This window comes from Suillus discolor (genome assembly GCF_016758755.1).
Source record: "Suillus discolor strain FC423 chromosome Unknown F5147scaffold_2, whole genome shotgun sequence".
Lineage (NCBI taxonomy): Eukaryota > Fungi > Basidiomycota > Agaricomycetes > Boletales > Suillaceae > Suillus > Suillus discolor.
In genome coordinates this window covers 448,587-473,751 of record NW_024541249.1, presented here as the reverse complement: position 1 = coordinate 473,751, position 25,165 = coordinate 448,587, and the positions used below count along the sequence as shown (strand labels likewise).

General features: G+C 48.8%; 7 protein-coding genes across 7 annotated transcripts; 2 read left to right on the top strand and 5 right to left on the bottom strand.

The window, feature by feature from the left end:
• Positions 1-21: 21 nt before the first annotated feature.
• F5147DRAFT_664953 (major facilitator superfamily domain-containing protein) lies at positions 22-2,743 on the bottom strand. The gene is made up of 13 exons (XM_041435056.1): positions 2,397-2,743; positions 2,285-2,345; positions 2,111-2,235; positions 1,952-2,059; positions 1,779-1,887; positions 1,660-1,724; positions 1,528-1,606; positions 1,318-1,468; positions 1,230-1,266; positions 994-1,177; positions 677-818; positions 581-612; positions 22-520 (listed from the first exon to the last, which is right to left on the bottom strand). Exons 1-13 carry the CDS (start codon positions 2,607-2,609, stop codon positions 174-176), a joined length of 1,653 nt encoding a protein of 550 aa, XP_041299459.1. The 5' UTR covers positions 2,610-2,743; the 3' UTR covers positions 22-173.
• A 536-nt stretch (positions 2,744-3,279) lies between these two features.
• F5147DRAFT_664950 (uncharacterized protein) lies at positions 3,280-5,081 on the bottom strand. Its single transcript, XM_041435055.1, has 3 exons — positions 4,550-5,081; positions 4,025-4,495; positions 3,280-3,969 (listed from the first exon to the last, which is right to left on the bottom strand). The coding sequence occupies exons 1-3, from the start codon at positions 4,872-4,874 to the stop codon at positions 3,416-3,418; spliced, it is 1,350 nt and encodes a 449-aa protein (XP_041299458.1). The 5' UTR covers positions 4,875-5,081; the 3' UTR covers positions 3,280-3,415.
• A 30-nt stretch (positions 5,082-5,111) lies between these two features.
• F5147DRAFT_664943 (uncharacterized protein) lies at positions 5,112-6,479 on the bottom strand. The gene is made up of 2 exons (XM_041435054.1): positions 6,251-6,479; positions 5,112-6,202 (listed from the first exon to the last, which is right to left on the bottom strand). The coding sequence occupies exons 1-2, from the start codon at positions 6,458-6,460 to the stop codon at positions 5,597-5,599; spliced, it is 816 nt and encodes a 271-aa protein (XP_041299457.1). The 5' UTR covers positions 6,461-6,479; the 3' UTR covers positions 5,112-5,596.
• Positions 6,480-10,775, bottom strand: F5147DRAFT_664938 (glycosyltransferase family 2 protein). Its single transcript, XM_041435053.1, has 21 exons — positions 10,639-10,775; positions 10,500-10,586; positions 9,502-10,444; positions 9,344-9,451; positions 8,996-9,295; positions 8,787-8,946; positions 8,648-8,730; positions 8,575-8,597; positions 8,416-8,522; positions 8,350-8,363; positions 8,251-8,294; positions 7,967-8,198; positions 7,897-7,917; positions 7,707-7,843; positions 7,510-7,655; positions 7,350-7,452; positions 7,269-7,293; positions 6,977-7,219; positions 6,903-6,929; positions 6,718-6,846; positions 6,480-6,665 (listed from the first exon to the last, which is right to left on the bottom strand). Exons 1-21 carry the CDS (start codon positions 10,737-10,739, stop codon positions 6,615-6,617), a joined length of 3,084 nt encoding a protein of 1,027 aa, XP_041299456.1. The 5' UTR covers positions 10,740-10,775; the 3' UTR covers positions 6,480-6,614.
• Positions 10,776-12,432: 1,657 nt separating this feature from the next.
• Positions 12,433-12,879, top strand: F5147DRAFT_564596 (uncharacterized protein; the record flags this gene model as incomplete). The annotated part of the gene is made up of 1 exon (XM_041430728.1): positions 12,433-12,879. A coding segment is annotated over one exon (447 nt), but the record flags the coding sequence as incomplete, so codon positions are not given.
• An 84-nt stretch (positions 12,880-12,963) lies between these two features.
• Positions 12,964-14,549, top strand: F5147DRAFT_832332 (uncharacterized protein; the record flags this gene model as incomplete). Its single annotated transcript, XM_041443809.1, has 2 exons — positions 12,964-13,210; positions 13,269-14,549. Exons 1-2 carry the CDS (start codon positions 12,977-12,979, stop codon positions 14,547-14,549), a joined length of 1,515 nt encoding a protein of 504 aa, XP_041299454.1. The 5' UTR covers positions 12,964-12,976.
• Positions 14,550-15,122: 573 nt separating this feature from the next.
• On the bottom strand, positions 15,123-23,932 carry F5147DRAFT_795623 (uncharacterized protein; the record flags this gene model as incomplete). The annotated part of the gene is made up of 10 exons (XM_041443158.1): positions 15,123-16,348; positions 16,403-17,741; positions 17,780-18,310; positions 18,364-18,504; positions 18,552-20,156; positions 20,207-20,332; positions 20,395-20,469; positions 20,524-22,847; positions 22,904-23,566; positions 23,623-23,932. 10 exons carry the CDS (start codon positions 23,930-23,932, stop codon positions 15,123-15,125), a joined length of 8,340 nt encoding a protein of 2,779 aa, XP_041299453.1.
• Positions 23,933-25,165: the final 1,233 nt, after the last annotated feature.

The following is a 25,165-nucleotide window of genomic DNA, read 5'->3' as shown; positions in this document are numbered from 1 at the left end:
AGGAATTCTCGTAAATATTAAGTAGTTCTGCACAAGTTCAGACCCGTGGGAATCCGCTGATAATATAGTTATAAGTTATAAGTTAGGTTGTGCGAACTAGACTATGTTCAGTCTCAACAATATTAATACTAGAAATGTAAGTCTACACACTCGAGGATCAGGTATCATGAATCTTATCGTGCAACAGTCCCGATCACCTCCGCCCTGGTATCATCTCTTTCATCAGGTAATGGTATCGATTTATTTCCATCCTGTATCCATCCGTTCTCCTCCTTGTCTATCGACTGGATCGACTGACCTGAAGAGCTCGTGCCTAATGTATCCATCGGCACCCCCTCCACATGCCGGTTTGAATCAAGCTGCTGCGCCATGCGCTCATCCATCTCCCGCCGCGCCTGCTTCGCGCGTACAAACACAACGCTCGAGCCCACCACCATCACTATCACGCCGTGCAGCACCAACGCTGTGTGCATGTTATATGGTGGGGATGCGGTCGCCGATGCGCGGAGGGCACCTTCCGCTACACACAAAGGATGTCAGGAATGCAACTCATCGCTGAATTGGGGTGGGTGTGACATACCGAGAATGAATATGATGCCGAATGCGTTGCCACTTATGGAAGGCAGCGAGTGAGTATGAAGGTATGAGGGATAATATACAAAGAAATGAGACTTACGAACACCACAAAATCGCGGCACTGCTGCCTGCATTTCGGGTAACCTCGACTGCCAACTCAAGGCCAACTGGGAGCATGATCAGGGAGCAGATACCAATGATGGCCATGATCGCGAAGATACCGCCGGTGTTATTTGGTTTGACTGGGAAAAGATCAGCTCGCGTGAAGGGATGTATAGAAGGTGATTGGCATGATCATCAGAAAATGATCGACAGCGAATCACAAAGAAACTGCCACGTCATCGATTCGCTGTGGACCAATGTACAACACTGCGCAAAACGGGAAATTGTCTACGAAGCGAATAGAACCGCACTCACTAGCCCAGATTAGACTCAACCACGCTCCTGCAGCAATTGGGACGAGAATTTTTATTGTTATGCCCAGATGGTGGGTCAATACCCGATCGAACAGAGGAGCAGTGACGACACCGGCTAAAACCCCACTAAGTAGGAGGGTTGCGCCAAAAAGACCTGCTATGGAGTCGCTGTACCCCTCAGGTTCCTGTGGGTGACACGTTTGATAATGATGTTGTGTGTTGAGAAGAAAAACTTACGAAATATTGTGCCGAAAGGATGCTGAGCGCGTTTGCCCTGTGCAAGTTTCGTATGCGCGTTCATACAGTGAGGTAAAAAAAAACTCACGCGCCAGCGAGTACACCAAAAATTAGCGTATTGAGAGTGAAGTCCAGCCGTTCGTGAGGAGTCATGTAAGCAGGGTCGTCGCGGCGAACTCGCCCGACCATCGCACATAGGAGTGAGTAGAGTGATTGTGAGGCCTTGGAGCCTGAATATGCTGTTCGGGAAACTTAGTAAGAGGTACATGGGAAACAATGTGGAGCACGCCGGACGTACTAGGTGGGCTTGGTGGTGCATTCTCGATGAGAAAAATGGCTGGAACAACAACAGTAGATATGATCGCTAGGACCAGTATCTGTCCCAGAAAACTATGAGCCACACAACAATAGAAAATTTTTGGGGACCCACAGATTGCCTTGGAGTACCGACTAGAGGACTAAGCAATTGACTAATCGCACCACCTATAGGGTTGGCTGGCGGATCCCAGTTGAAGACTATGGTTTCAAAGATGAATGAAAGAGGCTCACAGATGGCGATCACCATTGTTGCTGTGGTTCGTCCTTTAAGATCAAACCACATCTCGGAATATTTTGGACCGAGGACTTGGAAGATAGGTTGAGATATTGCCGAGAACAACTGCATGTGATGGCAAATAGGAACGATTGAGTGACATGGGATTAGATGAGAAAGTAGTGCGCACCTGGCCGAAGATGAGTAGAGTGTAAGCACTCTCAGGGGACAAGGACTCGATGGTGCCCGCATAGCGCACCCAGCCTGATATGAGGAGCATCACTACACCGACTTCCGACTTTGGAAAAGTTCAATATTAGTTGAAGCACGATAACTAGAAGGAACTCACACAGCGGCGGATGCCGAAGCGCGCGCAGAAAATAGGGATGAGGAGGGAGACGGGGAGGAAGACACAGGACATGATGTTACCAAGCCAGTTCACCTGGTCGATGGAAATGTCGAAGTCCTGAGCAGCTATTGGAGACTGTTAAGTAAAATATCAACGCTGAAGCTGAGTACGCACTATCAGTCGATATGGGGCCAAACCATACCCAAGGCATACCGGTCACGAGGCCCAGTAGAATCTAGGGCACAATAAGTATCACAAGGTGTAACAAGACGAAATCCAGACTCACGAAACCAAGAAGACCAGTGAAGCGACGCCTGTATAGGCGGTAAACGGGGGGTTGATCGTTCTCCTCTTTTATCTCTTGGACATGACTGAGGGTGATAGGCCGAGTTGGCTGGCTGGTATCGATGACTTTGGCATCGGGGTATAATTGAGAATGAAGACTTGATATGGAGATTGCGCGGTGCGACGGGAGAGTGGATATATCCTCTATGGCCATAGGAGTTGACTAGTCGCTGTGATGGAATACAGCTTGAGGGAGGGCAGTCTATGATACGATGGACTATAAGTATGAATTGATAAGAGTACCTGAAACATGTATTGTAGACCCGAACACTGGGGTACACTGCCAGGACACTACTATGTAATTATTATTTAATTGTGCAATAACTCGGTATCTATGACAGTATCATCTTTGCTTCTAAATCAAGCTAAAGCTAGGTACATATACCGGACCCGAAACTATATCTTGTAACCTTCCGTTACTTCTGGGTCTTTTTTATACCACCGATATTCAGCTGGGTTGCTTCAAAGCTAGTCCCTTTGTCTCAGTAGTACACGATGAGATTTTAAAAATGCACCCGCGGAAAGCAGAGTGGCTGCAAACCGCCAGCGAAATCGAATCCTAGTGTGAGAATTAATAGACTGCGCATGCATAGTTCGGGATAGCAAATTTGTAGATGAAGAGGGGCATGGCACCTTTGAGACTAAATGGTGTTACCATTAGTGACGGACTTGCTTTTCTCCGCGTGTTCTGCGGAGGCTCCGGAGTCCCTCCTGTGCAACAATTCCAATGGTTCTTGTGTTTGAGTGAAATTCATGACACAGCCGCATGGTGAACATACCGCAATCGGATATCGCTCACAGGTCACAGGTTCAGTCGGTTGTTGTACACCAGGTCCACAAGCCATTTCACATGCTTCAAAAGTCAACCGGTACCGACTGGGTTGATCTCCAAAGTATTCCAGCTGAAATCAAGCTCGATATACATCATCACAGGGAACAAGGATCCTCAACACTAGTACATTAGGCAAATAAATAATCATAAAACGTTCCCTTCCCTGATTTCTTCCCTAATTTCTTCCCCTGTTGCTTCATGACCCTTCGCGTAGGCGGCAGTCTCCTCGCAGGGGACCTTGATGGTGATGACCCACTCCGAGGCTCGTTCCACGCACTAAATCGGGTACGCGCATTCCGTACGTATACACCGCCACTGCCTCGTACGTCAGCTGCGCGTGGGGTCCTCTCCAAATCATTAGTTTCCGCGTCTATGGAGAGCGACTCCACAGACGCTGCGAACCCTTCGTCAAATTCAAAGTCTGATCCACCAATCACAGACCATGCCGTGGGTGATGAAGGTGCCTCCGAAATAGCCGAGAGCTCTCCGGCGTGTGCTTCATGTTCTATGTCGGATGCAAAGTCGGACTCCAGGTCAGACGTGTGAATGTCAGATACGAAATCTGATTCGGTATCGACTTGGGAAATGTCTGTTGCAGGGGGTGTGTCGATTATTGAGGCTGTGACTTGCGTAACTTGGGGTCGCAGTAGATATGTCAGGCGTTTGCCGTTCACCTCTTTACCTACGTAAAAATGATTCAGCTGACCAAAATATTCAGAGTCCAGTCGATCACTTACTAAAGCTAACAACACCATACCACCGAGCCAGACAATGTACTACATACCTCTCAAACGCACCATCCGCACCATCCTTCCCAACAACCCACACAAGATCGAGCGGCCGTCTGCTTACCTCTAGTACATCTTCCCTCCCTCCCACTTTCTCCCCCGGAAAAACAATGCCCTGGTCCTCTCCCGGGTACGTCCCTCCCTCGAGCCAGGCGCACAAATGACCTTCAATCGCGTCTACTATATTCCGGGCGCCTGGTCTGGCTCTCAATGCTCGTCGGGCGCCCTTCAGCGAGAGGGAAAACAGTCCAGCGGAAGCACTCGCAGGATCCCGAGAGCCTGGAACACTAGACGGTAGCACAATTGACCGAGGAAGATACGGAGGTAAGGGGATGGGAAAGGTGGAGAGCTTTGAGGGTACCGGTACCGCATGATCACCGCGCGACGGTGGCACGACATGAGGGTTGTTCGTAAATTTAGCTAGAAGGAGAAATGTCAATGTGTGACTTGCATGTGAATAGTGGCACGACGGACCATTTTCCCTCCTCCGTATCCAGCGCTTCCCTTCGTGTTCGTCCCGGCGTGCCTTAGAAATTGAGGCCTTGGGGGGCGCAGCGACCGAGTGCTCGCGGAGGTGGGCATATCGATCCACGAGCTTTGGGTTGCGCAAGATTGCAGGAAACGAGAGCGGAACGGGGCCGTCGTCTGGCACCTGAGACGAAACGTCGCCTATTTGCTTTGCACCTGGCAGTACAAGTGATGGTACGGCCATTGACGGAATGGATGACTCTGAAGCTGCAGGCTCCGAGTCACAGGCTACGATAGGGAGTGGGACTGTGGTGCTCGGCGCTTCAGCCATACCGCCAGTACTAGATTGTTATCTGTGTTTGTTGGGTTAAGAACTGAGCCTGCAGAATACATACGCTGGAGAATGATATTTGTTTTCGACTCACTATTTGTAACTTCAGAGACGGAATTCAACTGCAACCCGGAACCGTACGTGGCGAGTCACAAAGATAAGATTGTGTATTGGCCTCGGGTGCAATTGCACGCTCGCAGCTAAGACGGTCAAGCAAACATGCCGTGATCATTAGTACCTGCTCAGGCTGCTATACACACGAATACTATATTTTAAAGTCGGTCCCTCGCCTATCAATCCCACCGAGCACTAGTAACAAAAGGTCCCATCTGGACGAATGATCACAACTGTTGGGCGGTTTTCATCCCAACCTTGTACACTGCCACATGTGCATAGCCTACGAAGTGTTTGATACCGGAACTGCCTGCGCGCTGGTGGACAACAGGAGGGAGTTCTGGAAGGGACTGAGAAGATCAAAAATGATGTCGCTTGATTTAGACAGGTGTATTTTGGGCACGATGATCTCCAGCAACAGGAAACTCGCCAGCATTGCCATGATCAGCGTGGTAAGCAAGATCTTTCAGTTCGCTGTCACTTGGAATTCGAGAGTAATATCACTTGTCCAAAACGGTCGACCGAAGATAGTTTCAAGGTTCGGAGAACGACTATGTGATTGATTTCAGCAGCAAGTCAGTTCTCAACGGGAGCAAACACTATGGTACTTAGGCGGCCGGTTGAAATGCTGCACGTTTCCATCCTATCTTCACCTTTGAATCAGTAGGTAGTATGTCGTCCGCCTTGATATTTTCGATAACAGTCTTCGATGAAGCAGGCTGCGGTTCCGTCGATTCCTCTTTCTTCACCTTAAGCTTGATAGGAATAATGCCCGGGTCATACAAGTCTCCCAATCCAATGCCAACTGTCTTCCTCCTCAGCTTGAAAACACGCTCGTCCTCGATATCGTCCACCGGTGCTTCACGTTTCCTGTTACCCTCAGAAGACCCTGTCGTCTCTCCATTGGCATCTTCGGACACGCTTGGAACCTCATTCCGTATCGGTGCACGAGATCCCGATGTATAGTTCTGAACGTACTGCCACTCTCCTGCGACACCCATTTTTTGCCTCACATCCGCCTCTGCCTTAGCTCGCTCCGCATCAGGATCAGCATATCCCAGCGATGCAGCCGTTGAGTAGTTAGCGTACGGATTGCTTGGTTTTGTTGGAGGCTTCTTTGGTGCAGGTGCTGCAGCAGGAGCACCACGTGAAGACGATGATCCGACTCCCCCAAGTCCAGCACCTACATCTTGAGCATATGCGGCAGCTGCGGCCTGAAGTGTAACTTAGTGAATGTATATGCAAATTGGATGTAAACGCACTTTGTTGACCCTCTCCATCTCACGCTTCTCCTCGTCCCTATCCTTCACAGCTTTCTCGCCAGCCTTGTACAGCCCGCGTACAAAACGTTCGACATTGCCTTTATGACGCATTCCATTCTCGTGGTGCTGCCTAGATGGGACATCGTCTGCTATATAGATGTTACAATACTTGCAGTGGTAACGTTTATGTGATACCCAATATTCCGACATCGCGGTCAGAGACTAAAGTCGAAGTGATAAGACACCGCGTGACACCGTGTGACGAACCATTGCACACATGCCTGAACAGGATTTAACATAATGATATTCTACATATGTAAGGATGGTGCGATTTCTACTTTCTGTAAGACTGAGATCCGCTTCGTCATGCGGTGAATATCCTTGTCAGCAGATATAAGGTTGAGCCGACGAGGCGCTAAAATCCAACTTTGAGTTCTCGTCCGACCAGGCTAACATGGAATACACACCACTGAATTAGTGATTGCCGCAAACGAAAGGATAAATATCAAATATGCCTTCGTCCGTGATACGCCTGCGTCTGGATTGAAAGTACTTGATAGATCAGAACCGGAGAGAATGATAAGCAAGAGTACGCCCTGCCAGGAAGACATCTCATCAACACATGGTCTAAATTCCGATTCGACGGACTCACATTCGACAACACCCAAGCCAACAGCACCTATGAAATGTTAGCCTCCAGTTCTTGAATCGATGAAACCAACGCACATTGGTTCTGACGTTGGCGTAGTAGTCGATAGCTGCCATCTCTCGTTCTCGCTCCGTAATTACCTTGCCCTTGTCGTTATTTGTAGGTTTCCGGTATTTCAGGTTATCGATTGACTCCTCGTAAATACCGTTCACGTCTGCAGCTTCGGCAAGCATAGCAATATCGACTTGAGAATGAGAGTCTTGTACTGCGGCACCGAGGTCCGCGTCTGGAATTGCATCTTGTTTAGTGCCCCATGATATCTAGGACGCCGTCAGATTAGATGTCCGACTAGTGCAGGCTCTAACCTACATCATCGAGGTTCGAAAACGCGTATCTTTTGAATGTGTTAGTGATTATTACGCTCACAACCGAGTCGATGAAACGACATACATGCTTAAGATGTTCATGTATGTCGGGCTCAGTAGAAGGTATTGCACGAAGCTGGTAAACATGTGCCATGGGTCGAACGCCAGGAGGCTGCTAAGGATATACACTACGCAAATCGAAGTTAATCACAAGGCGAAAGGACAACGTAGCAAATGATACTCACCTCCGTAGGTTACTGCCACGCTCAGAAGGACCACACCTCCACCAGCCTGGCTATATGCAGCCATACCACATAGCACAGATGCAATGATGAGGTAAACCATCAGGACCGCAAGGAACAGCGAGGCTAGCAGGTATTTACGATGAGCCCTGTCTAGATGTCAACATCAACGCGGCTTGGACGTCGAAGGAAATGTCTACGCTTTAGGCTTGTTCCCCATGGACAAGAGGAAGCAGGCGATGATTATCGAAGCCAAAAAATACTGAACTACGGCATTGAAATACCTGATGGAGGGCACGCCAAAAGACTTGTCTTCTAATGACGAACTCAGGACGACCTGTGAGAACGACTCAATCTCTGCTCCGATTCATAAATGACCTTGAAACTGACGAAAAAAAGGTAAAAATTTCCCTGGCACTTGTCCGTCAGCATTTCATCTGGACAACTATGAAACACTTACAATTCCAAACCATGAAAATACTATGTTGATAATATTATAAACGGTCTCGATCATGAGGGTCACCTTTCGACTAAAACTGTGCCCAGACTGCATAATTTGCCCTACGTGTGCCACAGCATATACCGCTGCAAAAAACGAGCCATTTAGCCATCGTCGGCGCTGGCTGATAAACTCTGGTAGCGCATCTGGCACGTCGGTTTCACCAATGGCACCCTTAACATACTTCAACACCCTGTTGAAACCACCCAGTTAGGAGTGCAAATTCATGACAGGTTGAGCGTTACCAATTCGAATTTGCTTTCGCTATGAGCTCGAAACAAAGGATGCGCTGGGGGTTGAAATAATCTCAGCACACAGCATCATCCGGAAGCAAGGAGGCATACATCTTCTGCCAGATCTGCGCTCAAACATTAGGGAAGTTGCAAAAGAAGCCTGATGCAAAGACCTACACATGTTTGATGTGAATATGTCGGTGTCGTGGCCGTGAAGAACTTCGCCTTTGAAATAAGAAGCTAAAGGACCTGTTCCGTCCTTGTTATTTGCCAAAGCGATATACCTGTGTAAAGCTATAAGATGGGCATTGCTGATAACTGGTAACTCCAGTATACCTATAAGCAGAAAAAGCCCCAGGCTGTGGTCATCAGTTAGATCATTCACGGTAGACTCAGCACATCAGCATACCAGGACACTGATGTAACCGAACATGCTTTCGGTTGGCTTATCCAAAATATTGCTAAGCTTGTACTCAAAATTTTGAGCTGCGACTGGGAAGACACTAGATGTCAAGAAGCGACATTATCGAACGAAAGAACTATCGAACCTAGGGGATTCAGCAGGTACTGCCAATTCTTGCCTTTGTATACTGCGATCTCACCACAAGCGCCACCAACGTTTGAGTTGACGTCGAATGTTTTCCACAGCCGATATATGCTATTATTGCCAGGGCGTGTTCCGACGTCGAGCAACACACAGATATTGGGCTAAGTATACAGTGAGCTTTACACTGTCTTTAATGACATTTCCGCTTACCTGTAACATGGGCGCAAAGGCATTGAAGAACCATCGGTGACTATTGATCTTTTTCTGGTTCTTCTCCTTCATGCAAAACATAATTTGCGTTGGTACGATACCCTTATCTGGATACTTGAAGTGAAGGTTCGGATCCAATGCAAAGGAAGTCGTATACTCAAAAAGATGCGCAGTGACTTCCTTGTCGTTAACTTTGTTCTTCATGTGATCTCCAGGCTGGTAAACTCCAAGAAGCGTCAAACAGTCAAGCACACGCGGGTGAACCTTTTTGCGGCCATCCGCCACAATACAAACGACAACCTGGAGGGTATGAGAAGGGTAGAGCAGCGTGGATAGCGAAGTGATCACCTTTTTCCAGGCATCCGGTCCCCATGTCTGGGAATTCTTGCGCGAGCCAAGATGTGCTATATTGCGCATCACTCCATACAAGGTCCTACAAAAGAGGACCTCATCTTCCTGCAATAACGGGTTTGAAAAGTAGATGTCTCAACCACCCTTGAACTCACATTATACATAGTGATAACAATAAATAATTCAGTTGTGCGGCCGTTCTCGTTCTGCCGTAGAAAGAACTTTTCTTTCTCGAAATCGTCGGGATCGCAAGTGACCGCTGTGTACCGCGTCTTGGTCATCTCTGGCTCCCCTCTGTAAGGGAGGACGAGCTTTGGAGGCACATTGAGGTCTACGACGAGATTGCCGTTTGTCAGTTGCACCCGTTTCTTTTTCAGGCGTCTACGAACGCGCCCGACGGGTGCAGGTCCAAAGTGACGAGTTTCGACAGGCGTCTCTGGTTCTTGATATCCAACTGAAGCATCAGGGGTCTTTTCACCATCGTCGTAGTACTCTACGGTGCCGGGAACGTCAGCATACCGCGAGATATCATACTCGTCATTGTACGCTGTCTTCTCGTCTTCATAAGGATTAAACTCGCGAGCCTGGGAATATCCCGTATAATGAGTATTGTTGTCGGAATCAAGTTTGTAGTCTTCATCCATGAACGGTGTGGGCGACCGTGATCTGGGGGGCAGGTAGGAGGAGCGGGTGAAGTTACCCGATGCATATGCTTCTGTATCATGCTGGAAATGATCGACAGAGCTGCTCGATGGCCCTGTACCATAATTTGAATAGATAGTTGGGGTAGAACTGAAAGGAGTGGCGACGAGATGTTCATGTGATGTATTCGATTGTGGTTGAGGGAGTCCTCGTGCAGGAGACAGTTGAGTGCATGGGGCTTGCTGGTAGGGTTGCGTGGGTATGTGGTGGTCTGAGAAAGGGTCATGACCCTGCGAAGACGTAGGTCCGTCAGTTGTGTACGAGTCCTCAAGATCCAATGTTTCCCCGGTCATGATCGTTGGAAGTAGCTGCCCCGGTTGATACCTTTCCGGAGGCGGACGAGGATTAGAGGAAATAGATCTGTTTGTTGCAGCACTTTGCTCGAAGTATGCTTCACTGATTTCGCGCACGGTCAGAATGTGATTCGCGTAGTACGCCGCCAGGACATTACCTATTTGTATACTCGTGCGAACCAACTGAATTGCGAATGAGCGTTTCGTCTACTTGTTGATTGATGGATACATATGACGCGTCCACACTACACATATGCATCAATACATTCTTCATTTGTCAGTGCACAGAGTACTCACGAGTTGTTTGAACTTATGGATGGTCGTTGATAATCTGTATCCTCGCTGACCTCTTCTGATATGCTTGGCACTGGTTTTCTTGCGCGCTTCATTCCTGGCATCGTTGAGCTGTTAAACCGAAATGTGGGCTGCGGTGCAAATGTTCAAGGACGATGTAACGCGGCTGTGACAGGTTCATGTCGCGTCTTGGTCACGTGCTTGCAAGTAAGCGCAGCATTATATAAAATAGTCACTTCATTAATGGCATTCCAACTTCATTGAAGTTTGAATCACACCATAGCTATGGACTTCTTGAAAAGCAACTACTAATTTGAATCCAAACGAACCATCGTCGGTTACCCCGCTGCTTGCGACTCGACAACAAATACCGTGCTTTTGTTGTCGTCAGATTATAATGCTTATCCCAGTTGCCGCACGACTAAATTGTGTTGTCCCCGAGTCATACGTGCTTTTCTATTCTCTCTGTGCTCCGTCACGATGGGATGTAAATCCTTGCTCAGGGCCACTTCAAAGGGGCTAACTTGCTTCTCGATTCATTATGAGCACTCAGCTTTTCAGGATTCTGCTTGACAGACATCACCCAACTTACTTGTGTAAGTGAATTGCTGACCTTCCTGCTCATCTAGCACTCGGAGTGGAGAACTTCAGACTGTCATCAAGCCAGCCTACTCGAGTATTTCCTGTGCGTATGCGGGCTAATCAATGGGCTCTCTACGCAGACTTCTATCGATACCTGGGGTTTTTTTTTGACAGATATTTGATGACGAGATCGTCCGACACAGCACAAAGCTGCTTCTGCCTTTCATGATATAGGAGAAATCCCTCAGGATGCAACATCTCCTACCTTGCGCAATAATCCATGCAAGGCTGTCAGGCTCCTGGAACAGGGCTGTGACCAGCAGTGGTCACTGACACCTCGAGTCTACGAGTCCAAGTCTAACTCACAAGTTCTCAGAGTTTAGCAAGAGCCTGTCTGACGCCCAAAGGTTCGTTATTAGCACAGACCGAGCTGCTGTTAATGAAGCAACAAGAATACCGGACACTTATAACGCGATGAAACGACACGGTAACTAAAATCTGCAATCTTCGAGGTTTTTTGCGATTCTTCCTTTCACCATTGTATCAAGTTATAAGTGGCATGCCACCATCCTCATCGCGAGTCGGTACTCGTGCAATACCATTATCGTCCTGGCATCAGGAGAGCCTCGTCACGTCCCCCTCTAGTATCTCTTACTCTCGCAGATCTCGGGACGCTCAAAGACGACTTTGTAAAGGCAATACATCACGCAACTATCATAATTTCAACGGAGCCAAGGAGGAAGCTGATAGCACTCTTGCAGATTATATGGGATGAGTTCATGCTACCCATCGTCAACATACTCCAGCGTGATCTGAAAGTTGCGAAGGTTGTCCTTCACTTCCATTCCGCTCCATGCATGCTCTGGGCGGAAATTATGCCTAGAGGACAATTATTATGTCTGCTCTTACACGCCCATACTCTCGGCTCTGATCAGAGTGCAAAAAGACGCGTGTGACTCCGCCGTCCTTTGCAGAATTCGGGCAAGGTCAACCGGGCGCAGGGCAAGGCACGACGCTCGCTGCTGTCAACAGCGAGCCTACTAGAGCTTGTACATAACTTGTTTCCTCCAACGTCAAGTTCATCAATATGTCCGATGACGAAGCCAAGTTCACTGGAAGCTGTAACACCTAGGTACATCTCGCTTGCCATAGAAAGCAGGACCGCGAGTAACCATACGATTTGCGCTTCACCATAAGGGACAAAGCTCTCCCGTTATTTTTGATCTCATGGAGAACAGTGCACCACAAGCTGATTTCACATTCTTATCGGCGTGTCATACCGCTGTCGGTGATGAGCGGACACTCGATGAGGTTATCCACCTCGCAGCTGACCTGCAGTTTTCTGGGTTCAAGAACGTCATCGGCACTCTGGAAGGTCGACGATGTTGTCACAAAAACGCCGTCTCTATGAGAAAATGTTCAAGGATCTGGAGGACGGTATTATGGACGGTACTCGGACTCTCGGAGGGCATCCTTGGCACTCAAGAGACCGATTCGGAATCGGTTTCGTTATACCGGTGTGTGGTTCCATGTTGTTTTGGTCACCTAGTGTTGTGTGCTTTTAGCTGTCTATTATTGCAATTCCTTTGTATACATGTCTACTCCAGAGACTTCGCATGTGATCAGATCCATTTCTCGGAGCTAGCAAAGGTTGTTTTTTGAAACATTGTTTGTACATATATGTTTTGTCACGTGCCATTGCATAAGAGGAACTCGCTTGGCATCGACGGTTTACTGGTAACGTTGCAAAGCACAACGCATGCATCGAGCTCTACTTATTTCCGAAGTCCTCTCGGCGATATTCGCGCATGTGAATGAAAATATAGGCTCACAAAATGTTGGCAAGAAATCATCCCTTGAAGCGCTTGCCAGGACATGCAAAGCCTTTCACGAGCCCGCAATGGATCTGCTTTGGGCTGATTTGGATGGCATAACACCACTGCTAGGCTGTGTACCGAGGCTACATCAATTGATATATCAGACTGGGTCGAAGGTCAGTCCGGACTAGTCGCACTTATTCCTGTTTACTGGCTCACTGAGCTTCCAAAAAGCTGCTTTCCTTGGATTGGTCTAAAGGCGTGGACCCATTATCTGAGCAAGAAACCCATCAATTTCTGCATCACACCGCCCGTGTGCGCTCATTACGTATATCATGCAGCGCGGATCTTCACCTTTTCGCAATCCTCCCCATTGAGACATGCATGTTCCCGAGACTGCTGTCACTGGCCTTTATAGTCCAACGTCTTCGACATAAATACTTGTATCTCTTTCTGTCCCCTACGCTGAGCCGTTGTGTCCTATCTGTCATTAATCCGGATTTTAAATCTCTTGCAACCCGTTGTGTCGCTTTGGAGCACTTATCTCTCCAGATGCCTGAATGGGAACGGCAGTCAGCAGATAATCGGACCCTTCTATCTGACAGTGTCCGTTTGTGCAAGCGGCTTGTAACTCTGTCCTGTCCACCTCTCGACTGGGCAGCATGGAAGCACCTCTCCGACCTCCCTAGCCTTCTTAAAGTGTCAGTCTATGAACCGCGCAATGCCTCTCGTTGGTCATTGGACCGAGATATTGTCAATTTCGCACATTTCCTCAATGTCACGAATCTTTCTTTCGATGTAAACACGGCTGCGTACGCTATCACAGTCATGCAACACTCGGAATTCCCCTCGCTCAGAGAGTTTGAGATGGTTGCCGATGTTTTGCCTTGCGCAGAGGCTGAGCAGCTCTTTCGTGCGCTATCCAAGTGCAAAGCAAATCAAACTCTTGAACATATTAGCATATCCGCCCGTCTTTCAAAGGTCCAGGAGCACTCGTTTGACTCTTCAGCAGCGGTTACACAACTTCTCTGTTTCACCCGTCTCCGGACTGTGCGGCTTTATCTACATCATTGCATCCACATTGACAACAACCTTCTTTTGGAAGTCATGTCAAGTTGGCCACACATCCGCTCGCTGGAATTAGTGGACTCGCAGATGCCACCTACAGTCACATTCCGCGGACTATTCGCAGCTCTCCGTCTATGTCCCCACCTGCATACGCTGCACATATTAATGGACACCGTGAATATCGATATCGATCCTGCAGCTGAGTCATTTCAGCATACCACCCTACAAAAATTGGACTTGTGCCAGTCTGATATAAAGGATGCGGAAACTGTCGCTCGCATCATTTATTCTGTCCTCCCTTGCATCGACCGAATTCCAACCCAACGAGTTTGTTGGGCCGCCCCCGTAGCCTTCTACAAGGAATGGGCCGAGGTCAACAAGCATCTTGGATATCTCAAATTTTCTACATTTGGCGGCGATATCATAGGAACAGATGCGGAGTCCTGAGTGTGGGATTTGCTCATTCGGAGAATCGTCTTTTGCCCCAAATGCGCTATGTTTTACCTTGCACCGAAGTACATAAGGATTCGCTCATATGTCGTATGGTGACTGGCTTTGCTGCGTGCCGATTCATACAAATGGTCAGCCATAGAGATGCAGTCGTAATTATTCCACCGGCTATTGGAACGACGTCGCGACGTACTATCACTGCAATACGGGCCGGATGCTGGACTTCATGGATACTCAGGATCACTGTGGGTCTGATGAATGGACACTTTCTCTCGTCTCATATCGTTCCGGTGGCTGTCTGCACTTCATCATCGTACTGTATCGTATTTCCTGCTTTGTTTTGTGCTTTGAATGAGTCAATCTTGTTTCATACATTCTGATTGACATGGAGGTACATGACGCAGCAAGATGTATAGTGTTTCAGATCCACTACGAATTCGACTACAAATACATTCACCACAAAATTACATCATGATGAAGACCAGTGTTGACACGATTGCTGTTGAAGAATTGCAATCAGTAAGGCCCTGGCAGAAAGGCGCTAAAACTTACGTTAAACAGACCTGGCACTCAGTCGAGAAAATCCCCCTCGGTCAGAATGCGGCCATTGAACATCTTTCCGAGGTGAGTTGGCAAATACCCCATGCCTTTCCTTCTCATTCCAAACAACTCCTTCAGCGGAGGAACTTGGGATCGCTTGAACGAACACGATGCTCGGGCAGAAGGGCGATTCTTCCTAATGAATCCATCACTATCGGCTATCAAGTCCTTGTCCCTCAAATCCGGCGCGTTGAGCCCTAAGAAGTTGCAAGTGCGGAGATACATCTCGTAACTGGAGAAATAGAGTTGACCCGCAAAAAGGTTGAGCTGGCAAATCAGCGGTTCCGATGATGTCAGATGTGACGTCGAAGGAACACGGTAGAGTCGAAGATCATCGCATGCCTTCATCGTGTTTGTGGTCCGAGGGGTATATACGCATAACTGAACTGCCTTGCTGTTGCGGATATCAGGCAGCAGTGCATCCACTTCGTTCGGGCTCATGATTACCAGCACTCCAACGTCACCGAGCACGATCCAATTGACGGGCCGCAGGTATTCATCTGCTTTCTGCATGGTAAGGACAGTCTCCACCGTACGAGCGAAGTCACGGGTGACTAAAAAATTGTGCGCCCACTGATTGGCCTCGTGAAATTCAGCAGTAGTGTTGATGAGGCTAGATAGCGCCGGAATGAATGCAGGGGACTTTCTAGGAATTCGACCGGTCCTGACAAATTGGCGAACGTGCGCATGCAAGTCCTGAGCTGCAGATTGCACTTTGGATGGTCTTTGAACTTGATGTTCTCTCTCCACCTCATGGACTACTTCCCTTTCTTGTTCCTCATCCATGTTCATTTTTGGTCCCGTCAGAACTCCAAGCTCCTTGCACTTTCTTTGAATGTCTGCAGCCCAAACGTGGGATATCTGCAAAGGACTACGTGGTGCGTACATATCCTCTAATGAACGCGCCTCAGACTGCAACCAGGCGGTCTTCAGGGTGGAGATCGAAGTGGAGGTACGTGATAATTTAGCCCATGCGGAATGTCGTATACTGAAATCTGATCCCTGTTGAACCCAGTGTGATGCACGCACCTGGATATCAAGACAGGTTTCGAGCATTGCCCAGTGCAGGATATCCGCAATGTCGACACGGTCTGTATCAGCCTTCTGAGTCGCCGAGCGAATGCTTCGGTCAACTTCCGTCGGAGCGAAGAACATCACCGAGTGACCATTGCCCAACTTCCGCATTCGCATACATCCTGTGTCGTTGGTTATTGTCAAAATTGATACGCATGAACTCTGGAATCACAGACCTTGCGTCAGGCGGTCTTTGGTGACTTTTGGACCAAGTGTGACAGCAGCTCGGAAGCCAGAAGGCAGCTTAACATCTGTTCCTCTGGTATGCGCGTCGTCCAGATAGACCACACACTGGTCAAGCTGTTGGGCAAAGGGGGACGACACAAGGGGCTCCACTGTCCCATCCCGACTGACAACAACGATTTCATCGTCATCGTTCACAAAGACTGCGGCTTGGGCATCGCATTTGCCTCGAAGCCATGTCTCGGCCAATTCCTGATTCTTCAATTCCAGCATCTGCGCACCAACATCCAGGAGCACGCGGACCTCGGGGATTTGTGCGATTAAGGTATCAATGAAATGTTGTATCTTCTGGCCAGACGGTATGGGTCTGTAGCAATTGTTTTCTGGGCACAAAAGGAATGCCAGGACGCGGGCATTCGTGCTGCGTTGGTAATCGAGGTCATGCTGCACCATCGAGCTTGGTAAAAGATAACGATTGTCATTGGTACCGGAAAAGCCAGTGGTGATATGTCTCTTCTCTTGAGCGAGATCCCACCCGGAGCAGGTGAGCTTGCTGGGGAATGCCTTCGCTTCCTTGGGAAAGACTACTCGGGACAGGTAGAAATCTATGACCGCCTTGTTGAATTCGAACAGTCGTTGAAGGTCACAGAGCTGCTCTGCGGATTCTGTATTGATTCCGCTAAGTTGACGCAGACTTTCTGGGATGCACTGAAGTCTAGCAACCCAAGATTCATACTCGAGGGTAGGATTATCCTGCTTGAGCAGGAGCTCGAAGCACAACATCAACTGCTGGAGCGTGAGACCCCCATAATAGTATGACAGGCACGTGAGGGTCACAGCAACGTCTGGGTGGCCAAACTCCGCCCGTAGCGAGGGCATGTCTTTTGCGCGAAATGGCACAGCTAGCTTCGTTCGTTTTTGGGTGAGGCCATAGTCCACGCGCCAGCGACGTTCTTTGAGGGCGTACACCAAGATACCACATGCCAGCAATCCACGCAGGACTAGGAGGCCTGGCCAGACCGTAGTGTCTCCATAGCAATTCTTCACTGTGCTAACACAAGCGCTGGATATCTTCTCAGTTGCGACAAAGCGGCAAACAGCTTCTTTCACATAGGGAGATGCTTGATCGAAGTTGATGTTTTCAAGCGCGCTATTGATGACATCCTCTGCAATCCATTGGACTAATGCTTCACCTGCTGTCGAGTGCAGGACGCGAACGAAGGGGAGCCCTCCATGCTCAGGAGTGAACACTTCTGAATGAGACGGAAATTCGCTCATGAGCCGAGCGGCATGCTTCCAACAAGACTCAACACTTGTTGCGTTGTCGTCCACCTTTCAGGATGACCTTCAAGTGGCCTTTGGAGACCCACAGTGTACACCAGCTGGTAGCGGACATGCAGAATTTCATCGCTTTCATCCAGGATGTCGCATGTGTGATTGTGGAGCCAAAACTGAGTCTGCAGCATGTCTTCAGCAGCTTCAATCTGAGGGGAAAGCTGACGGTCGACAGCCATCAGCTGGGATGAGAGAATATGGTCCGGTTGCACAACCAAGATTCCCTTGGTATCCATGCACTCCTGCATCAAGTCACGATATATTTGCACCTTCGATGAGTTGATAGAGAGTGCGCGGGAGAATGGGATATAGAAAATGCGCCTTTGTGCGAGGCCGCTTAGTCGTTCGACCAAGAGTTGAAACATCTGAGCCGACAACGACTTCAGCACTATTACTCGGACCAGTTTGTGGCCATCAGAAAGTGCGGCTGCTATGAGGGGAACGATAACGTAGGATTTGCCTTCGCCCATGTTCAGTTGGAGAGAAGTATTTCCTCCTGTGCATGGTGACATCATCTCCAGCGCGACCTTGACCTGGACCGGCCGTGCCAAGAACTGACTTTCAATCTGAGGATGACACTATCAGTTACCATCCATGATCGATTTTTTTTATAGCGTACCTGTATTAAGAGCCAATCAGGGTACAGCTCTGGATCAAATCCTACACATCCTTCGCTCTCCAACTCCTTGAAGAACTCGACCCAATTTGTGTTGGCAGCAAACACCAACAGCCTTCGCGAGCGTTGCAGTTGCAAAAGTATCTGTGACAGCTGGATAAGAGCAGCACGCCAAGCCTTCCCCAAATGACTTCCTGCTGTAGAAGCCATGCGTGTGAAAAGGAAACTTGGTGTAACTCGAGGCCATAATCCAGCATTATATAACGTGTTCTCAGCAGCAGAGGCGGGGGAGAGGGTGTGTGTGATAGATGCAAGTGGTCTTGGAATTGCCGGCTATGGAGATGATGGTTCTCGAGCAGTAGTTCCATTGTATATGGCGTAGAATCTGGTGGGGCAACAATCTCTTCGTGACAGTAAATCGACCTGCTCTTGTACAGATCGTCAGCATATTTGCGGCAAAACTTGTCACTTCCTCGTGTGCGAAAATCGTTGATCAGCTGTTGCAACCCTGCTGCGACTCGGGAGTCTGAAGATACCAAATCTCTCCGATCGGCATTGGGCAGAAATTGCGAAGACCCACACATGCTTGTCACAGGCGGATCTCTATTGAACAGGTACTTGGCATCAACAGATGAGGCCGGTGATGCAACATGCGAGTCCTCAAGGTAAGAATTGAGATCATATTGAGAGGGTAGTTTCGAAGGAGGATTTGGCGTGTAGAATGGTCTGAGCGTCTCCTGCAGGGTATCCAGGTGTAGCTCCAGACAACGGTTTCGCCAACAGCTGCGAAATACTGGGGAAAGTTTCCCTGACAATTCATTGAGATTGTAGCACTTCGCTTGCAGCGTATCAAGTGCCGGAGGATTTTCGCATGGCCAGGCATTCTGAACTTTGCTGAGAATGACTTGTTTCTCAGAGCGACACCTGTCTTCGAAAGCTGAATAACGACGCCTCCCCAGAGTCTTTTCATCTTCGCCAGGCATTGCAGGCAGTTGTCTCTCCTGGCTGTTTTCGTAATCTTTGGAGTACGAACTGATGATATCGTCCAATCTCGTATCGGACAGCATGAAGCCATCCGAGAGATCATAGGAGGTGAACTTTGGAGGGCCTCCCAGGCTGCGAATTTTGGGAACGGTGGCGAAGGCTAGGAGTGTTGGCACGAGAGCATGATCATCCGACAAGCTGTATGATAATGAAGCCAGGGTGAATACCAGCCGAGATATGTCTTTCTTTGTAGCCTTACGACAGCAATCGTACGCGGAAAGGAAGACATCAGGGAAACTTGGTTGAAGCCAGTCTTTGGAGTACTGCAAGCTGAGCGGCTCGCCAATACCCTGGACATCTTGCCACTGAGTCAACAAATCAAGGAGATTCTGTTGCACTGGAAGTTTGCATGACCACTGATGCACCATGAAGGTGATTTGGAATGCTCTCTCTTCTGCGACCTTGTCGGGAATATCACGTGAAGCATAGATGACATCTGTATCACCGAGCGGAAGTGAAAGAGAGAACTGATCAGGATAGATTGCCGAGGCACGAACTGAGGCGCGCTCAAGAAGGTGGTTGGTGAATCGTGGAAGTTCCTGAAGGTTTGCAGACCCTTCTGAGAAAGTCGAAAGCTTCATTCCGTAATCCATGATAGATTTTGCGGCTGGATGAAAACCATGGTGCTGTGCAAGGGGCGCAAGGCATGACCACGAAATTGTCTGCATCTTCTGAAGATGAATAGGGTACCAGACGCGCCTAGTTGACAGTGAACTGATCTCGCGCAAAAGGTCTGTGTCACGAGAGCGAAGCTTCATAAACTTTCGTTCGTCTGCAGGTTAAGCCAATGAGTATGGCCCACGACTAAGGGGGTTGGCAGGTCTTCCACGAATTTGTGGCTCGGAATGAGTTGGAGGATAGGTGAGTCATGTTTGATATGCTTCGCACGGATGATGAGATCGTTCGAGTCAAGGAGAGCGAAAGACACCTTCAGGAACAAGCGAGTGCATCTTTAATTACTGAGTGATGGCAACGAGACTGACCACTGACCTGATGGTCACAGAAGTTCCCGCGCGTCGCATATTCCATTCCACGAATATCAGCTGGAATGATGTCCAGAACTTGCTGTAGTTGATAAGTGAGCTTGTGCCAACAAAGCTACAACTTTCAAAGACTCACACCGCCGAAGATCGATTGGTAAGTAGGATGTTGCACTATTTTTGAAGGAAGCCTCCCCAGCTGTTTCCCGTCGATAAGCAAGCATCCGCTGATCAAATCGATGTGTACGTCCTGTGGTAGTTGGGAATGTGAAGGCGCAGTTTGTGTCATGAGCCAACGAGAATTCGGAGCCGTAAGTGCCCTCCAAGGAGTTCCTGGTCTGTAGCTGTCCCAAATCTTGACTATGGCGCAATCAAGGCCCTCCCTGTGGTGCTCTACATATTGACGGATAATGGGTTCTAATGCGTGGCAACATCTATTGTCTCGCTCTAGCAGTAGCTTGGAATATTGTGAAAGATTGTCGAGTTGGCTTGGAGTGTTGTCATAAAGCATGACCGCACAATATACAAATATCTTGATGTCGTCGTTCGACGTCAGGAGGAGTGAAGCGTCCCCATCGACATCGAAAGTGCTACGACAGGTGACTGCCATATCCCGAACACGCCCTTGCAAATCCCGGCTGACCGCCTCGTCGTTGCTGGCTTGCATTTTCCCTGATAGTTGCATCAGCAACGTAAAAGTCGCAGTTCGTATCCTTCGAAGGAGCGTGTGTCCACGACTTTTCACACTCTCTTCCTGAGTCGAGGACAAGACGCGGCACACAAGCATGATGATAGTGTCGATCGTGACAGCTTCCAACCAATTTCCTTCGACGCTCGCCATCAACTCCTCCAGCTCTCCAAGTAGTGCAATAAGGAAGGGCACGCTGTTCAACTCCTCATGCCAAATAAGGCTGTCGTCGGACGAAAATGGGCCGGCCTGTGAGACAGCTTGGGCCAACAGTAGATGGATCTCCTCACGTCGAAAATTGAGCGTCCTTGCATGGAGTTCACGCAGCACATTCATCCATTGCAAATGCGGTCCACTCCGCAAGGTTCCAAACGCGATGAATTCGTGGATGGTCACGTCTTTGTGACAATCTGCCTGATTGGCCATGACCTGGTTTGACGTGTGGGATGTCCCTGCAAGGTACTGCTGCAAACCATCATATGGTCCCTTCGGAAGAAGGAAAGTGCACAACTTGGTGACATCGCATTCTAGCGGTATATCTGCCACCCATGCGCCTGTCGTTGTGTCGAAAGGCCAAAAATTGAGTCCGTTGTTCACACAGACTTCGGTTTTTAGCGTAGAAATGCGAATCTCACTGTAATGAGACCTGGAGAAAGGTTTGGCCTCTGACGCCAAAGTGAGCCTTTGTCTTGGATGACACGTGCGATATTGCCTCAAGGCATTATATTCAGGCAGTGTCATGAAGGGGGAAGTGGAGGAAATCTTTTCTGGAGTGCAGATATCAACGAAGACATGAATTGTCATGGATCTCCACATGTCGAACGCAATGGGGCATGCTAACTCAAACACCACCACAATCGCCTCCTGTTCAGGCTCTGGTAGTGGCCACTCGTAGACTGTAATTTCCATGGAATTCATCTCCTTCTCCACGTAACACTTTTCACATTGCCAGTGCTTGTGGTAATCCCAGCCGCGGGAGTTGACACCGTATTCGTGCTCTAAACTTGCTGCGCGCGTCGTTAGGTCACGGTACCTTCTGTGGAGGGTCCGAAGTTCGGTTAACTTCTCCTGCCGCTGTTTCCGACCATCCGCCTCGATACGAGCCTTCAAACTCTGCAGCTTGGATGACCGGTGAAAATATTGCGCCGCGAACGATTCGTCGTCATCATCGGTAAATACCGACAGACAGCTGGAAGCCTGACAATGACGAGCTTTCAGGTAGGTGTGCAATTTCTTCAAACGACCAAGGACAGAGGCTTTGCGGATTAAAAGACGCTCCAAAAGCGTCAATGGGATTTCGGGGGAGTATTCTGCCAGGAGTGGAATTTTTTCAACAACGAGTTTATCCATTGCTACCCAGAGCTCAAAAAGGGTGAGAAGCATGATAGACAAATTCTCTGGGTTTCCTTTATAAGCTGTAAGCGCTCTCGAAGAGTACGCGGATGCACACGCCTCAATCGAGACGCATGCGGAATCGACACTCCTGAGTGGAATGCGCGCCACCCAGTCATCGATCCCTGATCCAATAGCGGTCTCGAAGTCTACGAGTGTAAGAGACGGTTCTGCGGCATGGGCGGCTATCAGGAAGCTAGCTTCGGTGTCAAGGAAATTATTGATTGTCCCGCGTGTGTGGTGGCTGGGGTTGCTCGGGAGGAGGAATGCTGGTTCTGCAAAGCATGGTATATGTACTGTCGGCTCGTGTTCAAGGAAAGATGAGTATCTCGTAAGACTCGGAGGGTCTTGGGAGCCCAAAGAGGCGAGGCCCGTTGCACGCTCTGAACAGATCTCCATCTTTCCTCTAGGACGCTCCTTACATCACCGGCAATCTTACTGACCATCTGCGACAACTCCAGAGATGAGGAGGGTCCAAGCTTGAAAAGGCGGCGCGCAATCTTTGTCGACATGAAGTGTAGAATGTCATTCGATAAGTCATGGTCGAGGGCAAGGGTCATGAGCCTTGCCATGAAGAACAGTATGAACGATTTATACGTTGTTCGTCCGAGAGCACTGCGCTCCAGAGTCGTCTGTAAGGCAACACGAATTACAAGCCAAAGTGGAGACCGCCTCCACGGCAACTTCACGCTGTCCCACAGCACATCATCTCCGATGCGCTTGCGGATGCGAGGAATATCAGCGATGCTCCCGAGGCCACGCAGTATACCGGTCAGGAGCTCTGTGATATATCGCGGATGTGTGGTGTCCCTCTCTTCGAGAACAGTACAGTTAGCCTTTGTCCTCGTCGCTGCTGCATCGAGTACATCTTGATCCATGTGAACGAGAAAATTCGCCAGCTCGGCGGGAAAGGTAGCGTTATCAACGTTCATGTCTGGGACTCTGATGGCAGGTCCAGGATAAGAACATATCAGCTTTCCCTTTGCGCCCATCACTGCGGTGGGGTCAGGAGAGACCTCAAATGACTCGAATATGGTCTCGGATTCGAGTTTTCTCATGACCACCGCAGCGTTTTGCGCGCGAATCATATATACAAGGACATCTGAAAATTGATATTCAATACAGAAAAAGAATGCGAATGAGATGAAAATAACAGACCTTTAGCGTTCATAGCGTTGATTTGAGATTCGACTTCTTTTGCAGACATCACGTCGGATCTGATTGAATCTTTGAGATTGTGAAGCATTTTCAAGCTGCTCGTCCAAAGCAGCAGCTTATCGGACGGCAGCTGGTCACTGAAGATGATAGCAGCATCAAGTACTGCCTGAGATAGGGCAAGGTCATTCTCAAGGGATTGGTTGCTCCCTTGCGGTAACTTGAGGGGAGGAAATATGTGATTGATGATATATTCCAGACCAGGATGATCTTTTGACTTGGAAAGACGATTTACTGTTGTATATTGAGCCATATTACCAATGGGATGAGAGAAAGAAATTCGCCACTGACAGTGAAATTTGGCCACTCTAATAAGGGACCTCTAGTAGGCGCTCATCCGCCTCGCGCCTCCGAGTCACTAGGGTTGGATCCGAGAAGCCTTGTGTAGTACAATGCATCACAGAAGTTTCACATGAGATCTGAGGAGTGCCATCGATATGAGCGTCGAGGCGTCGAGGCTAGACTCGTAACCATTCAGCCTACGCAAATTTTTTTGATATGGGGCGGCCATGTTGTAATTTCTGCCGTAGGCCACTCGACCAGCCTGGTCACGAGGTAACCTTGAGGCCTGAAGGCTGTGCACATGTGGGCGTGCGCCGTGAACGTTTGAACTATCATGCAGGCCTGAGGGGTTTGATAAGGAACTTCCTTCCATTTGGATCGTCTATATATACTATAGACTATCATGATGGGACTGGGGAACAGTAACTAGAGTCTGCTGTCAGACTTGAACCGTAACACGGAGTCAAGAGAACGATTGAAACTCGTTAAGTTTGCGAAGCTTTATTACCTGTGTACTATGATCAGCCGAGTCCAATTCACTCTTAGCCGCACTCCTCCCATCCGTCCATCGCAGCAACTTTATACCCCACAGCCTTACCTTCATCCAAACCAAGTCAGCTTCACGAACCGCACTAAGGATTTTGTTCGGAGAACTATCCTTGGAACTGAGGATTAATTAAGCGCTACACATGGCTCCAGGCCGTCTACTCTGAAATGCCTCATTGTTACCCCGAAAATTTTCTTATACGTCTTTCTAGATGCATCGGGTCTTGCCTGCCTAAATACGTTCCACTCTTACTGGCCAGTAGGAATCCGAGTCCTTCCCACTTTGTCTGGATCGAAAAACCCTAGCTAGGACTTACTACGTGGTGCATACATGTTCTCCAAGGAACGCTCCTCAGGTTGCAACCAAGCAGCTTTCAAGGTGGAGATCGAAGTAGGGTAACATCTGATGGCGCCGCCCGCCCATCATGGACGTGAAGGTAAATTATCTCCGACTCCTTGACTCGGAGGTGTGTGGCTTTGACGACAAGCTCGAACTTACTCGACCTCATTTTCGCTCTCAACATTCTTTTGTTCACAATCAATCATGCATACACATGTAGATTAATTTTAACGTTCTAGCAGAAATCAATTGCTCTTTTCCCTCTCCAAGTTTGACACGATTGAATTCGCGAACAGTTGTCCCGCCCACCCAGCGGCT

Excerpts from the sequence above, each read along its gene's own strand:
- F5147DRAFT_664953 (XM_041435056.1), bottom strand. The coding sequence starts at position 2,609 with ATGGCCATAGAGGATATATCCACTCTCCCGTCGCACCGCGCAATCTCC. Across the intron at positions 1,725-1,778 it reads AACAATGGTGATCGCCATCT|CCAACCCTATAGGTGGTGCG; the intron begins GTGAGCCTCTTT and ends GGGATCCGCCAG. Across the intron at positions 1,267-1,317 it reads TTTGGTGTACTCGCTGGCGC|GGCAAACGCGCTCAGCATCC; the intron begins GTGAGTTTTTTT and ends AAACTTGCACAG.
- F5147DRAFT_664950 (XM_041435055.1), bottom strand. The coding sequence starts at position 4,874 with ATGGCTGAAGCGCCGAGCACCACAGTCCCACTCCCTATCGTAGCCTGT. Across the intron at positions 4,496-4,549 it reads GATACGGAGGAGGGAAAATG|CTAAATTTACGAACAACCCT; the intron begins GTCCGTCGTGCC and ends TTCTCCTTCTAG. Across the intron at positions 3,970-4,024 it reads GTATGGTGTTGTTAGCTTTA|GTAAAGAGGTGAACGGCAAA; the intron begins GTAAGTGATCGA and ends ATTTTTACGTAG.
- F5147DRAFT_664943 (XM_041435054.1), bottom strand. The coding sequence starts at position 6,460 with ATGTCGGAATATTGGGTATCACATAAACGTTACCACTGCAAGTATTGT. Across the intron at positions 6,203-6,250 it reads AGATGGAGAGGGTCAACAAA|GCCGCAGCTGCCGCATATGC; the intron begins GTGCGTTTACAT and ends GTTACACTTCAG.
- F5147DRAFT_664938 (XM_041435053.1), bottom strand. The coding sequence starts at position 10,739 with ATGCCAGGAATGAAGCGCGCAAGAAAACCAGTGCCAAGCATATCAGAA. Across the intron at positions 8,598-8,647 it reads TCGGTTACATCAGTGTCCTG|CCTGGGGCTTTTTCTGCTTA; the intron begins GTATGCTGATGT and ends TGATGACCACAG. Across the intron at positions 6,930-6,976 it reads ACGCCAACGTCAGAACCAAT|GTGCTGTTGGCTTGGGTGTT; the intron begins GTGCGTTGGTTT and ends AACATTTCATAG.